Here is a 12,231-nt window from a genome sequence, read left to right on the forward strand (position 1 = left end):
GCTGGGAAAATAGAGAAAGAGTGTTAGGCTCACAAAGTTTGATTATTATTTAAAATTGTGTATCTATTAACTGACCTGCCTGATACAGCTCACATTAAAATGAAGATGTCATTGATTTTATTGAAGAAACAATATCATATTGAGTAAAAAAACATGCATTATATCATTTCTGATTTAAAGAGAGAATACATATTCAGTCTCTTAACACAGATAAATGTTTAGGTGCCAGTATTTGACATCTGCAGGAGAAGGAGATCTACCACAGTGATACAGAGAATGACTCATTACTCCCTCTGGTGTCTGCTGTGTGCACTGCAACCGAAACTAAATAATTCTTTCAGACCCAAAATAAATAAAACACTGCAGTCTAAAGAAAATTTTAAATAACAAATCTGACAGTAGAGCAGCTTTACATGAATGAAATTAAGGCACAAATGACAAAATCTGCTTAGCACATTTTCAAACAACTTTCTTAAACTGCTATAACAGCTGGAGTTAGATCAGCTTAGCCAGAGTACAGATATACTTCATGATACTAAGATTATTTTAAGAAACAGACACTGCAACTGGAGTTAAAAAAAAAAAAAAAAAAAAAAAAAGTGAACAGATTGTTATAGAATACCACTAACACTGAGTCCCGGGTAGAAACTTTACAAATTTCTCTCTAAATCTGTTCAGTTTTTCATTATTACGTAGATTTTACATGTTCTAACAAAAACGACTCTCACCTTTTTTCAGCCGAAGATCTTGAATGTTGAAGACCTGAGCCGCTGGACTCTCTGGCGGTGTCTCGGTGGCCGGACGATCTGGTGAATGGAACCAATCTGCCCTTGTTGTTGTTTTTAGAAGGCCATTAGGGCGGACGGACACTCTGACATCATAGCAATTACAATGAAATACCATTAGAGAGTCCCCAAGCCAGAAATAATGGAGACTCCCTGGAAAATGCTGATGCTTGTCTATGTTTTCTTAACCTCAGCCTGTATCTCTGTGTGCGACTGTGAGTGCGAGTGCAGTTTTTATAGTCTGCTCTCTATGATGTGATGAACGGCAATACAGAACCTGACACTAGATTAGTAGCTTGGTTACAAATCTGCACACAACATTGCGTATTTAGTACTTCGTATGACTCCATATATATATTCCTTGTTCATAAAAAGTCACAATTTAACTCCAGCTTTACATTATAGGTACACATTTTTGTCAACCATCTGTTACATCAAACTTTTGAATGTAATTTTACTACTATTTGTGGCCATTTGTTTTCCATTTAGTTGGTAGTTAATGCTGGACAGACACTGCAAAACAGTAATTTGACTCAAAATGCAGATTTACTGCCGTTTTGGGGTAAGATTACAACAAGTTTTTTTTATTTAATGGAGGTTAACAGCTGCCTAGAAATAAAGCAAAAATTAAAACGTGTTTTGTGTGTGTTGACAGATATGCTTGATTTTAATGCAACGTGCAAACGTACGGCTACAGAGTTTTACAGTGTATGTGCATATTCAGAGATTGAAGCTACGTTCCTGGATTTTGTTTTTAGCCAAAACTGTGTCAAAGAACAAACCGAAAACAAAACATTTACATATTGACACCCTGTTCAGTTAATATAATGAATGCTTGGGGCAAACTAGTTTTAAAATTTTGCATAGTAAAAGTAAGCTTCCAGCATCCAGCTGGAAGTCACTTAACAGTCCTTTTTGCTCCGTTTTAGTCTCCACTGACCACTGAGCAGCAAAATAATACGCTATGATCACTAATAGTAAATAACTTTGTCTAATGCTTGGAAGGTATAGTGCATAACGTGTTGGAAAGTGTTTTTGAGTGATGACACCGCAGAAAATAAAAAAGAAAGATGTGAAACAAATTGAAGAGCTTAAAGGGGATTTACCGTTTTTTACAACCTGGACCTTATTTCTGGCATAAAACACAATCGTTTACTCACCCATATAACTTTTGTGTCATTTAGAGTCGTTTGGATGATATTTAGATCCAGTGGAGCGCCGCGTATATCCATACAGTGGGAGTGAATGGGGCACCGAAACGCAGTCTCTAAATAACGCATTATCGTTCATTTCACCAATATTTTGTTGTGATACGCCTTTTTATGTCACACACTAATTTAATCCAGAGTTAATATTAAAATAGTGATTAGTGCGGCTTTAAGTAATGCGCATGAAATGTGCAGGAGGCATAAATAAAACAGCACAGACTCCCAGAGTGTTTTCTCAAAGTGAAGTTTCATTTTTATCACATAGTTTTTTTTTTTTCTCCATTCTACACTCCCCTGTAATGTTACGTACAGTAGTAAGCCTCTCTACATTCAAACCCCCCCCCACCGCTGTGTTGGTCCCCAAAATATACATCTTCTTCTTCTTCTGCATCTTCTTTGTCATCTCTATGTTTTTTTTTTTCTTCAACACAACAAACACAGACCATTGGGCAGACAGTGCAAATCTAGAAATTCAGTGAAGTTGCTACGTAATGCGGTTGTAGGTTTCGGTAACGTTGTATTCTCATTCTGTTGCTCTGACTTATTGCCATTCTATCGTGTCTAACTCTAAGTCTTTTCTTTCCTCTGTCTTTCTCCTCCTCTGCGTTTTTAAACTCGGGCCGGGTGTTTTCATCAAGTCCACTCACGTTGAGTTTGTCTGAATTTGGCCACAGAGAGCAAAGGTGGCAGTCGATGAAATCAGCGCCCGGCGGCCTGGTCTGTGAGGTGACAACCAGAACTCTCTCTCTTTCTCTCTCCTCTCTCCTCTCTCACTTCCTGTTCCGGAGCACTTCTAGAACGGCTCGTAGAATTCTAGAATCGAGGAATGTTGCCACTAATCCACAGCGTTGACAATTCTTGAACAGTGGGAGCTGGGGGTTCCATTTTCCAATCCCCCCCCGCCGCGTCAGCTGACTGGCCGACACTGGGCAGTCACGAAGGGTTTGTGAGTAAGCTATAGCCAAAACGAAAAAAATCAAGACGTATACTCGGATTTATGACAGTGAGGTTTTAGGTTTTGTCTCTTTTCGGTGGTGGTGGTGTCGTTGTTGAGTGCTCCATGCCTGAATCAACACGATGTTAGAAATCCAACCAAGTGGAAGCGGAAGTTTGGGTTTGTTTTGTCTGCCCAGGGTACAAGCCAAGGGGTGCCAGATGAAGATTTTGAGCTGCTTTACTAGTAAGACTTCTATTAAACCAACTCCATCCATGCATTTCCTGTGGTTCCTGTCCTTCTGCCTGAAATAACAAACATGAAAAAGACTGAGGTCCGTGGAGAAGAATCAGGGAATGTCAGGGAAACAAAATGAAACAGCTTTCATTTGCACAAAGTTGTTTTTATCTATTATTTTTCCTGAATTATTGAAGCCGAGCACCAAAGTGGAACACAAAATTGCTGCTTTTCGTTGGATGTTTTTTTTTGTTCCGGCTTCTAATAATCCTATTTGAGGAGGACATCAGCACCATTAGTTTATGTGTCTTCATCTTAACTCAGATTCTCATTCTCCGGTTCTTTTCCAGAGCTTTAGAGCACTAAAACTGTCTTCAATTTCTATGTCCATGGGTTGGGAGCCATCACGTCACAATACATTCAATACATCCCTAACGTCTTCCATACTTCAGCCACACAATGAGGACCAAGGCATCTCCTGTTCCCAAGCTCTATAATGAACCTCTATACATACTGTAGACAATATTTGGATTGACTGCCAAATGTCACACACATTGTAATTTAGATCTTGGATGCTACATCGTCAAAAGCTGCAGGATCAACAACTAAAAGCAACGGCCTCTTTTGTACGAAGCAAAGGCAGATTAGGTGCAGCAAACCAGGCCGACTTTAACAGCAGAAAAGCATCACAAATTTAAGATTCCTGACTCTGTTTGAAACATTAAAACGCTCGCCAACAGAGCTGCAGATCGAACGGATTCCCAAAACATGGTTGATTCAGGCATGGTTTGAAGTGAGGGTGTAGAAAAACCGCAGGTCAAAGGGCTTTTGAATGTTTGGTTACGAAGCAGCCGACAGGTAACTCAAGCATAAAAACAAAAACAAAAAAATCAAAACAATCAGTTTTTGTTTTACGGTACATTCAGATTCAAACCCTGTCCCTCAGGAAGGAGAGAAGGAGAGAGAGAGACTAAGAAGCAAAGAGACAACTGCTTTCTCTCGTTTTCTATCACTCCATCTACGCATGCCTCCTAACTCACCGATACACTCGCCGGATACGCACCAACACACTCGCGCGCGCGCACTCACACAAACACAACCTGACCATCGTCTTCAAATAAAGATACATTTCCTGATCAAATAGAAAATAAATAGCATCGGTATCAGTTTTCCACAAAATGAACAAGATCATACAAAAAAACAAGAAAATAAACAACATAATTACAAAGCAAAATTATTTTTCATCAAATAAATTTACACAGAAAGTACCTTTTAAGACAATGTGAATATCAAGGACGTAACAGGAGTAAAAACAAGAGTGGGGGGGTAAACATTTGAGTGTGACGCCCACTTCCTGTTTGACCCCCTAAAAACACACAGAGTATCCTGAAAGAATGAAAATATTGCTAAAATAATTTTTTTTTTTTCTGTTGTTTTTTTCCCCCCCTGCCCTCTCTTTATCCTATCACTCTATCGTAATGATCAGACAAGAATAAACAGATTTTTGTTGGTTCACACCGAGAAGAAAAAACAAAAAAGTTATCATCATCATCGTCATGGTCACCATCTAGCAGCGTCAAGTCTGCTCTGTCTACAGACGCTCCGGGTTCAGAAATCCAACTGGATTGTGGTGCATGTGTTTCTTTTGGTTTGAAATACTCGTGGAGCGCTTCATTCACTTTCCCTGGCGTTTCTGTGTTGGGTGGGGCTTGCTAGCTATAGTTGGCCTGGTTGTATGGTGGCAGGTCACAAAATTCAACTTTTGTGAATGTAAACAAAGCAATTAGTTGAATTTGTAAAACTCCTAACCACAGAATCTGCGATTTAATATGCAGCCGACAGTAAAATTAAAAGTACCCTGAAGAACTTTTGACAAAAAATAAAAAAATAAAAAAAATGGTTTCACACTATTCCACTGATCAACAGTTGGTGGCAGTAGAGTGCAAAACAACGTAGCAATGCTCCCGCTAAGGCCGTGAAGAAGAAGAAGACGGCTTAGCGGGCAAACATGTAAACAAAGTAGGTTTTAAAATGTTTTTAAACTACTTTTTTTTTATTTTTAGTTGTTTTTTTTTTTTTGGTGAGGCCTCCTGGCATTTTGGTGAGTAACGTTGAATGTAAACATAATTGTATTTACAAAAAATAATAATAATAATAATAATCCACAGGGCACCTTTAAAACATTATTTTCGTTTGGGAATTTTTATGATTTATTTTTAAATGACAGCCGCTGCGCCACAAATATCACAGAATTTCAAAATAAAAGAATCAGCCACCCTCAATCCAGGTCATTCCTCCCCTCTTTAAGGTCTGTTAAAGGGGAATTCTGCTGAATTTCAGCACTCACATTATGGCCTCATACATTAAACGTGTGATGTGAATTCAGAATTCGAGTCGGCCTTCCCCTTTATGGTATCTGCTACACTAGTGTTTGTCCCATAATACACTACAGAAATATCCAGAGACATATGTATATATATAAAAACATTATCATCATCATCATCAGTAGTACTTAGAGTAGAGTAGAGTAGTAGTAGTAGAGTAACAAGTAAGAAGAAGGAACATTATTGTACTTTATATCAGTATCATCATCTTCATCAGTGGTTATTTGAGGGACTTTAGGCTCGTCCTTTGGTGGAACCCGGCAGATTGGGAGAGGATTAAGTACCAGAACCAGCTGTGTGTGTGTGTGTCTGCATGTGTATGTGCGTGAGAAACATTTTGGCGCATCAGTCAATCGTTGGTGTGTGAGATTTGTTTGACCTGGGCACACTCTCGGTAGCTCTGTCTTCTGATATTTACAGTAAATATATGTGTGTGTGTCTGTGTGTGTCTGGTCTGTGTGGCGATAGTTTTGGGACATTTGTGTGAAATTGCTTCGTTCGTTTATTAATGTATTGTGCTATCCACGCATGAAATAAGCCTCGCGGAACAAAAGATAAATACGAGGCCGCGGTGCAGACTTCGACTCGGCTGGTTAAATGTTAAGACACGTTAAGACACGTGTTCAACTTGGGTAGTGTTGCACCGAAAGAGACGTTTTATCTCCTACTTTTAGGCTGATTTGGAGCAGGCCAGCTGACCTGCAGTTAAAGAAACCAGCCGTTAGTTAAAATGACAGCCTGCACTTTTGGCCAATATTCATCTTCTGCTCTGCAACGTAATGTGTGTACAGCAAAAAAGTGAACCAGTTTCACACAACTCTGTCAGAAAAAAGGTACAAAGTCTTTACCTTGGGTCACCTCTGAGTTTGTGCCTTTTTACAAAAAGCGCGCCCCCTCGATGATACAAGATAAAAAATAAAAAATAAAGTTATTTTGTACCTTTTTCTGTCTCCCAACACTTTCACCAACAAATTCCGTGTCTTCTCCCCTTCCCCTACCCTCCCTCCCCCGCCCCCCTCCACATTAACAAATCCCTGTAGAGCTGCACCTAGGTGGCGCTCTCCCCGGCTCCAGAGGAGGCCGCACTGGGTTTGAGCTCGGGCTGGTCGGAGTGAGCCGTCTGGGGGGACGAAGGGCTCAGCGGGTCCCCTCTCTCGCCTCGTTCCTGGAGGTTGCGCTGGTTCCTGGCGGCCTCTGTGAGCATCTGCATCCGGCGCTCCTGGTGCTCCTCTAGGCCTCGCCAGAGATCGGCACGCTCCCTTTCTCGCTTCATCTCCCTGGAGAGGCAGTTTAAATGAAACGGGAGAAAAGGCAGCGATGAAGTCAAAAGGGGAGAAAAGAGATATGGATTCTTGAGCAAGCTAATGATGCAACCCCTTGGCGAGACATTCGTATTTTTCTCCCTTATTAAGCAAAGGTTATGGTGGCCATAAAGGTTACTGAAATAAAAAAGGGAAAGAGATTAGTTGCTTTCCCACAGAAACAAAGTTTGTCTTTAGCCCTATTCACACAGGACTAGTTTTACCTGGGGGGCCTCTGTTAACTTCTGGTAATTGCAAGTGTTGTCTGTGATTTTAATATCGTGTGAATCAACCATGTCCGTAGTTTGTATCTGTCCCTGTCGCATCTCTGTGATTTGGCCGCGCGTGTCTTTATTTTTTCAAGAGTTGAGTCTCATTTCATTTAAAAATTATGAAGGCAAAGTCTGGACAGATGTTAGGGTGCACAGCCGAGATGTCGCTGACCTGTTCTCAGAAAAATGCAAGCTCAAAAACTGAATCAGACGAACGAAATCGAGGAGGATGCTGAGATGGATGACATTATGATGTGTAAGATTTCTTTTAGTGGTGATTAATGTGTTTATCACATCAGTAAAGATGGGGCTGCCAGGTCGTTTCATAAACTCTCCCCCAGCGAACAGGAAACACAGACGTAGGGGGGGTCATTTCTAAATCAAAGCAAAACTAATCTCGTGTGAATGGGACTTTGGAAGCAACACTTCTCTATGGGCTTGCTGCATTTTTTTGGTAGGTTGCCTGCGGAGAAGGAGTGTAGTAGAAGAAGAAAGTACCTGAAAGTCTTAAATCAGGGAAGAAACAGTCCCATGTTTGCAGTGAACAATAGATAAAGACTGTAACATGCTTGTCTACAGTCTTAGACCTCAAATATACTTGTGCACACCAGATAGTTTGTTCTCATGTTAACTTCTAAACTGCTTTAAGGACACATGTAAGGGTAGTGGCCTTGAAGTCTCTGAACATTGATAAATATTTGTTGGTATTTATAGGTGTGGGGTACATCGTCCTGCCCAGAGGAGGGTAATAACTAAAAATAACCATAGCACCTAAACTCTCCTAAAACTACCGAAACTATGTTTTTTTCCATTTCATTTCTATGGCTTAATCAAACAGCTTTAGAGGTGTTGGTAAGAAGAAATCCCAGCTGACTGTGAGTCTTTTCTTTTCACACTTAGCAAAGTTAGCACATAATTATCAACATGCTGAACTCTTGCCACAAACATCTTTTCCCCCAGTCGCGTCTGCTGCCTTGAGTTGAAACAGGGTAATGAATAACTGGAATCATGATGTGATCCCTGTTCAACGGATGACCTCAGCGATTCATGCCTTCGATGTGAAATATAACAGGACGGATAATGGAACAAATACGGCCTAAAACATGACTTAAGAAGACTCCTATTTCTTCCTCTTGTTGTGTCACTGTTGTATCCAGTAACACAAACACACGCCACACAAAGACAGTGAGTCATACTCACTTCTGTTTCTCCACTTTGTAGGAGGCAGTGAGGTCATCAAACAGTTTGCTGTTCATCTCCATGAAGGTCTTCAGCACGTTGTAGATCAGAGACACAATGGTCCTGGAGGGACACATTTTAGATTATGAATCTGGTGAGGAGCCGCTTCATGGGCAGTCGTGAAAAGAAACGAGGTACATTTACAATTTTCCATTGGCTTACACACCGATCAGGCATAACATTATGACCACTGACAGGAGACATAAATAACATTGACCATCTGATGACAATACAATGTTCTGCTGGGAAACTTTTGGACCTGGCATACATAGACATGCATCCCCCCACCTAGACCAGACCAGGCACCCCCACCCCATAGCAATGACACTCCTTGACGGCAGCAGCCATCCCCAGCAGGATGCAGCCTGACACAGACACACACACAAAAATGATTTAGGAACAACTCAAAAAAACATGAAGAACAACACAAGGTGTTGATCTGGCCTCCAAATTCACTAGATCCCAAACTGATCAAGTATCTGTGGGAGGATCCACAGAGGCCCCTCCCCTCAACTCATAGGACCCAAAGGCCCCCACTCAAGGACACCACAGGACACCCTCAGAAGGCCTGTGTCCATTCTCTGATGAGTTACAACTTGTTTGGAGGCACAAGGAAGACCTACACAATATTAGGAAGGTGGTCATAATGTTATGCCTGATCAGTGTATATCTCACCTTTACTTAACCTCATTTATCTGATAACTGAAGCCAGATTTAACATAAAAAACATGATTTCTTCTTAAAATATGATGAAATATTACTGACTGAACCAACTGTTCCTTACAAATGAACGAGTCAGTAATAATAACACCATAGTAGTACATATAGTAACATAGTTACATGTTTACTTTGACTTTCTTATATAATATTTGGTATATAGTAACCTTACAAGTATCAGTGTGTTTTGTCCACTTCTGTAGAAATCACGAATGAATGAACAACAGTTGATTCATTCGTAATTGTAGGATTTTAACTATTATTTTGACAAGTGCCTTAATTTGCTGAATACAAATATAACAGAAGACCTTCAAAATATTAAAACATTTCAGTTCCCTACAGTCCAACATGACATTTTAAGCATCAACAATCTAAAACTCTTAAAACCTGAGATCACAGTGCGGGGGATCCATTTGCATTTTTGTCTGACAAGCTATTTAAATGATTAATCACAATTATGGCATCACTTTATGATGCCATAATTTTGTCGTGGTTGACAAACCAGTTAATGAACTAATCCTTTTAGCTCCAGATGATTCATATTAGTTCAGCGACAGGCTAATCTTCCAAAACTTGCTGATTCCTCAAAAGGTATTTTCAGTAAAGCTACTCTTACACTAAATTAAATTTTCCACTATTCGCTGGACCAGAGACGAGGGTGTAGCCTGTATCTATTTACCAGCCAACCAGCCGTCTGCGCTCAACAATATGACCGGAGGCTAAACTCAAAAGCTATGAATAGAGTGGGTTTGTGTTCATGTGTGCCACTGACTGGTTCCAGTGCTCCTTGGAGACTCTGTAGAGGGTGGCGAACACCAGCGGCAGGATGACTTGACAGTTTTCCTCTATCAGACTGAGGATGTATTCGTTGTTCCAGAAGTAAAGAGCCCGCTCCGCTACCTGTAAAGCACACGGAGAAAAGTTGACTTTCATCTAGCAAAGTCAAACAGCACTGTTTTTATATCAGAAGTAACTGAATTACAGTCGCCGACAGTCTTTTACTGGTAATCAGATTACTGTAATCACATTTATTTCAATCCTGTCACCTTCCAAAAGTTTTAATCTGGGTGTGAGTGGTGCGAATTTATCACCTGGAAGTGAGGGCTGGAGATGCAGGCAGCTATCTGTTTGAAGAGCGGCTCCTGAACCCGGATGAACTGAGACGGCTCTATCACATCCAGGATCTCCTCGATCTCCCCGAGGAACATCACCTAAACACCCACAGAAAAAGAAAAAAAAAAGTGCTCTCAGCTCTGCTGGTTGAAGAGCGATAAAGTAGAAAAGGGAAACACCTGCTGCTTTTAATCATCATCCGCCTCACCTCTTTCTGCGTGCAGGTTTTTGGCCAGTACTTGAGCAGCCCTCTGATGATCTGCGGAGCGAAAATGAACACGCATTGATAAAAATAAACACCGTGGCCATTAGCTCAGCGGGGCAGCTGGATGGCGGCCATCTCTACCACCTCCATTAACTCAAAATCATACTCTGGTGTCTGCATTAAGAGAAACATCATTAAGTTTACAGTGGGTCTCCTTTTCACTGAATGGAGAAGTAAGTCATAGCAAATGCTATAAATAAAGCTCTTAGCGACTGGGTTGCATCTTCACAAATGGGTTTAAATAGCAGGCTACTTAGGCTGCGGGCTTCAAAACAATGCGAAGTTTGAGTCATCAGTACAGCTAACAGATTCTGTGATTGTCGCAGTGAAAGCAACAGACTTTATAAATCTGAATTACAGATTAATTGTCCTTTCAAATGTCGTGATTAGGTGCGTTTTAGAAATGAAAAGCAGCCTCACATATTCGGTCACTGTCGCATCTTTCTCCATGAACTGCACCACACAGTAGGCCAGCTGTAACGACAGAGAACACACAGGGGTTATGCTCACACTCACACACACACACAAACTTTCTCAAGCTGTCAAGGAGACAAGGGGGATCTTAGCTCTTATCCCTCGGGATTACGCGCTGCTAAAGATCGGAAAGACGAGTGTGCGCGGGCGGGCGTGCGCGTCTCTGCGAGGAGCAATCACTCCCCTTCATTATTCTGAGAGTGTGCGAGTGGTGCGTGTGTGTGTTTTGCGGTTGCCCCCTCCGCCCAGGCCGGTTGCCGTGGCGAGTGTGCACCGTGGCGACGGAGGCTGTGTTTACTTCGGAAGGAGTGATGTCACACACACACGAAGTCCCTTAAGGGCAATGTAAGATAGAGTTTAGACCTCTCTCTCGTCTCGCCTTTCCTCGTGAGTCCCATTTAGACCTCGTTTTATGACTGCTCTGGTTCAGTCACATCAAAAGTCATTAAATTAAAAGTATCCAGTTTTATAGTTACAGACAAAGGAGGTTGTGTACTGTCACATGGTGTTTTTCTGTTTTAATGTCCTTCTTCTTTCTAAGCCCATTTTCCTCCTCCTTGGGGCGTCCAAGCCATTCCATCCTTCACGTTCAACACAGCAGAAGTTACAGAAGTTTATCAAAGGAGGGATCGGAGGCTTAAAATAAAATGGGAGCGTTGAAAGCAGGGATGTTCAGTTTGAACATAAAGAAGAGCAGGAAAAAGAGGAGGATTAAAATAAAGGTGACGATAGGTCAAACTATTTAAAGCATTAACCAGGCATTAGAGGGATCGCCCCGGGTAAATATGATGTTGGATTTCGTTGTCACGTTGCGGGATTTGCGGGTGCAGGTCGCTATTGTTTGGCGAAGAATTATGGACGCCGTCTTGTTTGAGGGGTTTGAAGGCGAGGACTTTACCGATATTGATTTGTCAAGGTGACAGGACGGGGTTTGGCTTTTTGGAGAAGAGGTCATTCGGGAAAAGTTCAAATGGTCTCACCTGTGAATTTGTCAATGGGAGTGAGCAAACAAGACTACAGGGCGTACTTTTAATCACTAATTGTGTATAAAGATGGATGAACGATCATGAACAATCCTTATGCTCACATTAGCTCAGAGTAGCAGCAATAGCGCAACAAGCTACAATGCAATTTTCAGTGGAAGCCAAGGATATGCAGCTAGCTAGCTAGCTAGCTAGTCGCTTCATGACGGACAAGATGCAGTACATATCTAAGTTGAGCTGGCTTCAAGTTTTTACAGCACTCCAGTGACACTAAGCTAAACTAAGCTAAGCTAAGCTAAAGAAAAGCCAAGCCACTTCA

General features: G+C 41.3%; 1 protein-coding gene across 1 annotated transcript in view; it reads right to left on the reverse strand.

Annotated features, from left to right (window-relative positions):
* Positions 1-6,596: 6,596 nt before the first annotated feature.
* ppp2r5b (protein phosphatase 2, regulatory subunit B', beta) overlaps positions 6,597-12,231 on the reverse strand; it is a gene marked incomplete at both ends in the record, with an annotated part of 36,064 nt that continues 30,429 nt past the window's right edge. The window contains 6 exons of the mRNA XM_084547126.1: positions 6,597-6,825; positions 8,322-8,423; positions 9,850-9,977; positions 10,169-10,288; positions 10,399-10,449; positions 10,876-10,929. Coding sequence (XP_084403252.1) covers positions 6,597-6,825; positions 8,322-8,423; positions 9,850-9,977; positions 10,169-10,288; positions 10,399-10,449; positions 10,876-10,929 — 684 coding nt within the window. The remainder of the gene's footprint in view (positions 6,826-8,321; positions 8,424-9,849; positions 9,978-10,168; positions 10,289-10,398; positions 10,450-10,875; positions 10,930-12,231) is intronic.

This window comes from Chelon labrosus (assembly GCF_963514085.1).
Source record: "Chelon labrosus genome assembly, chromosome: 1".
NCBI lineage: Eukaryota > Metazoa > Chordata > Actinopteri > Mugiliformes > Mugilidae > Chelon > Chelon labrosus.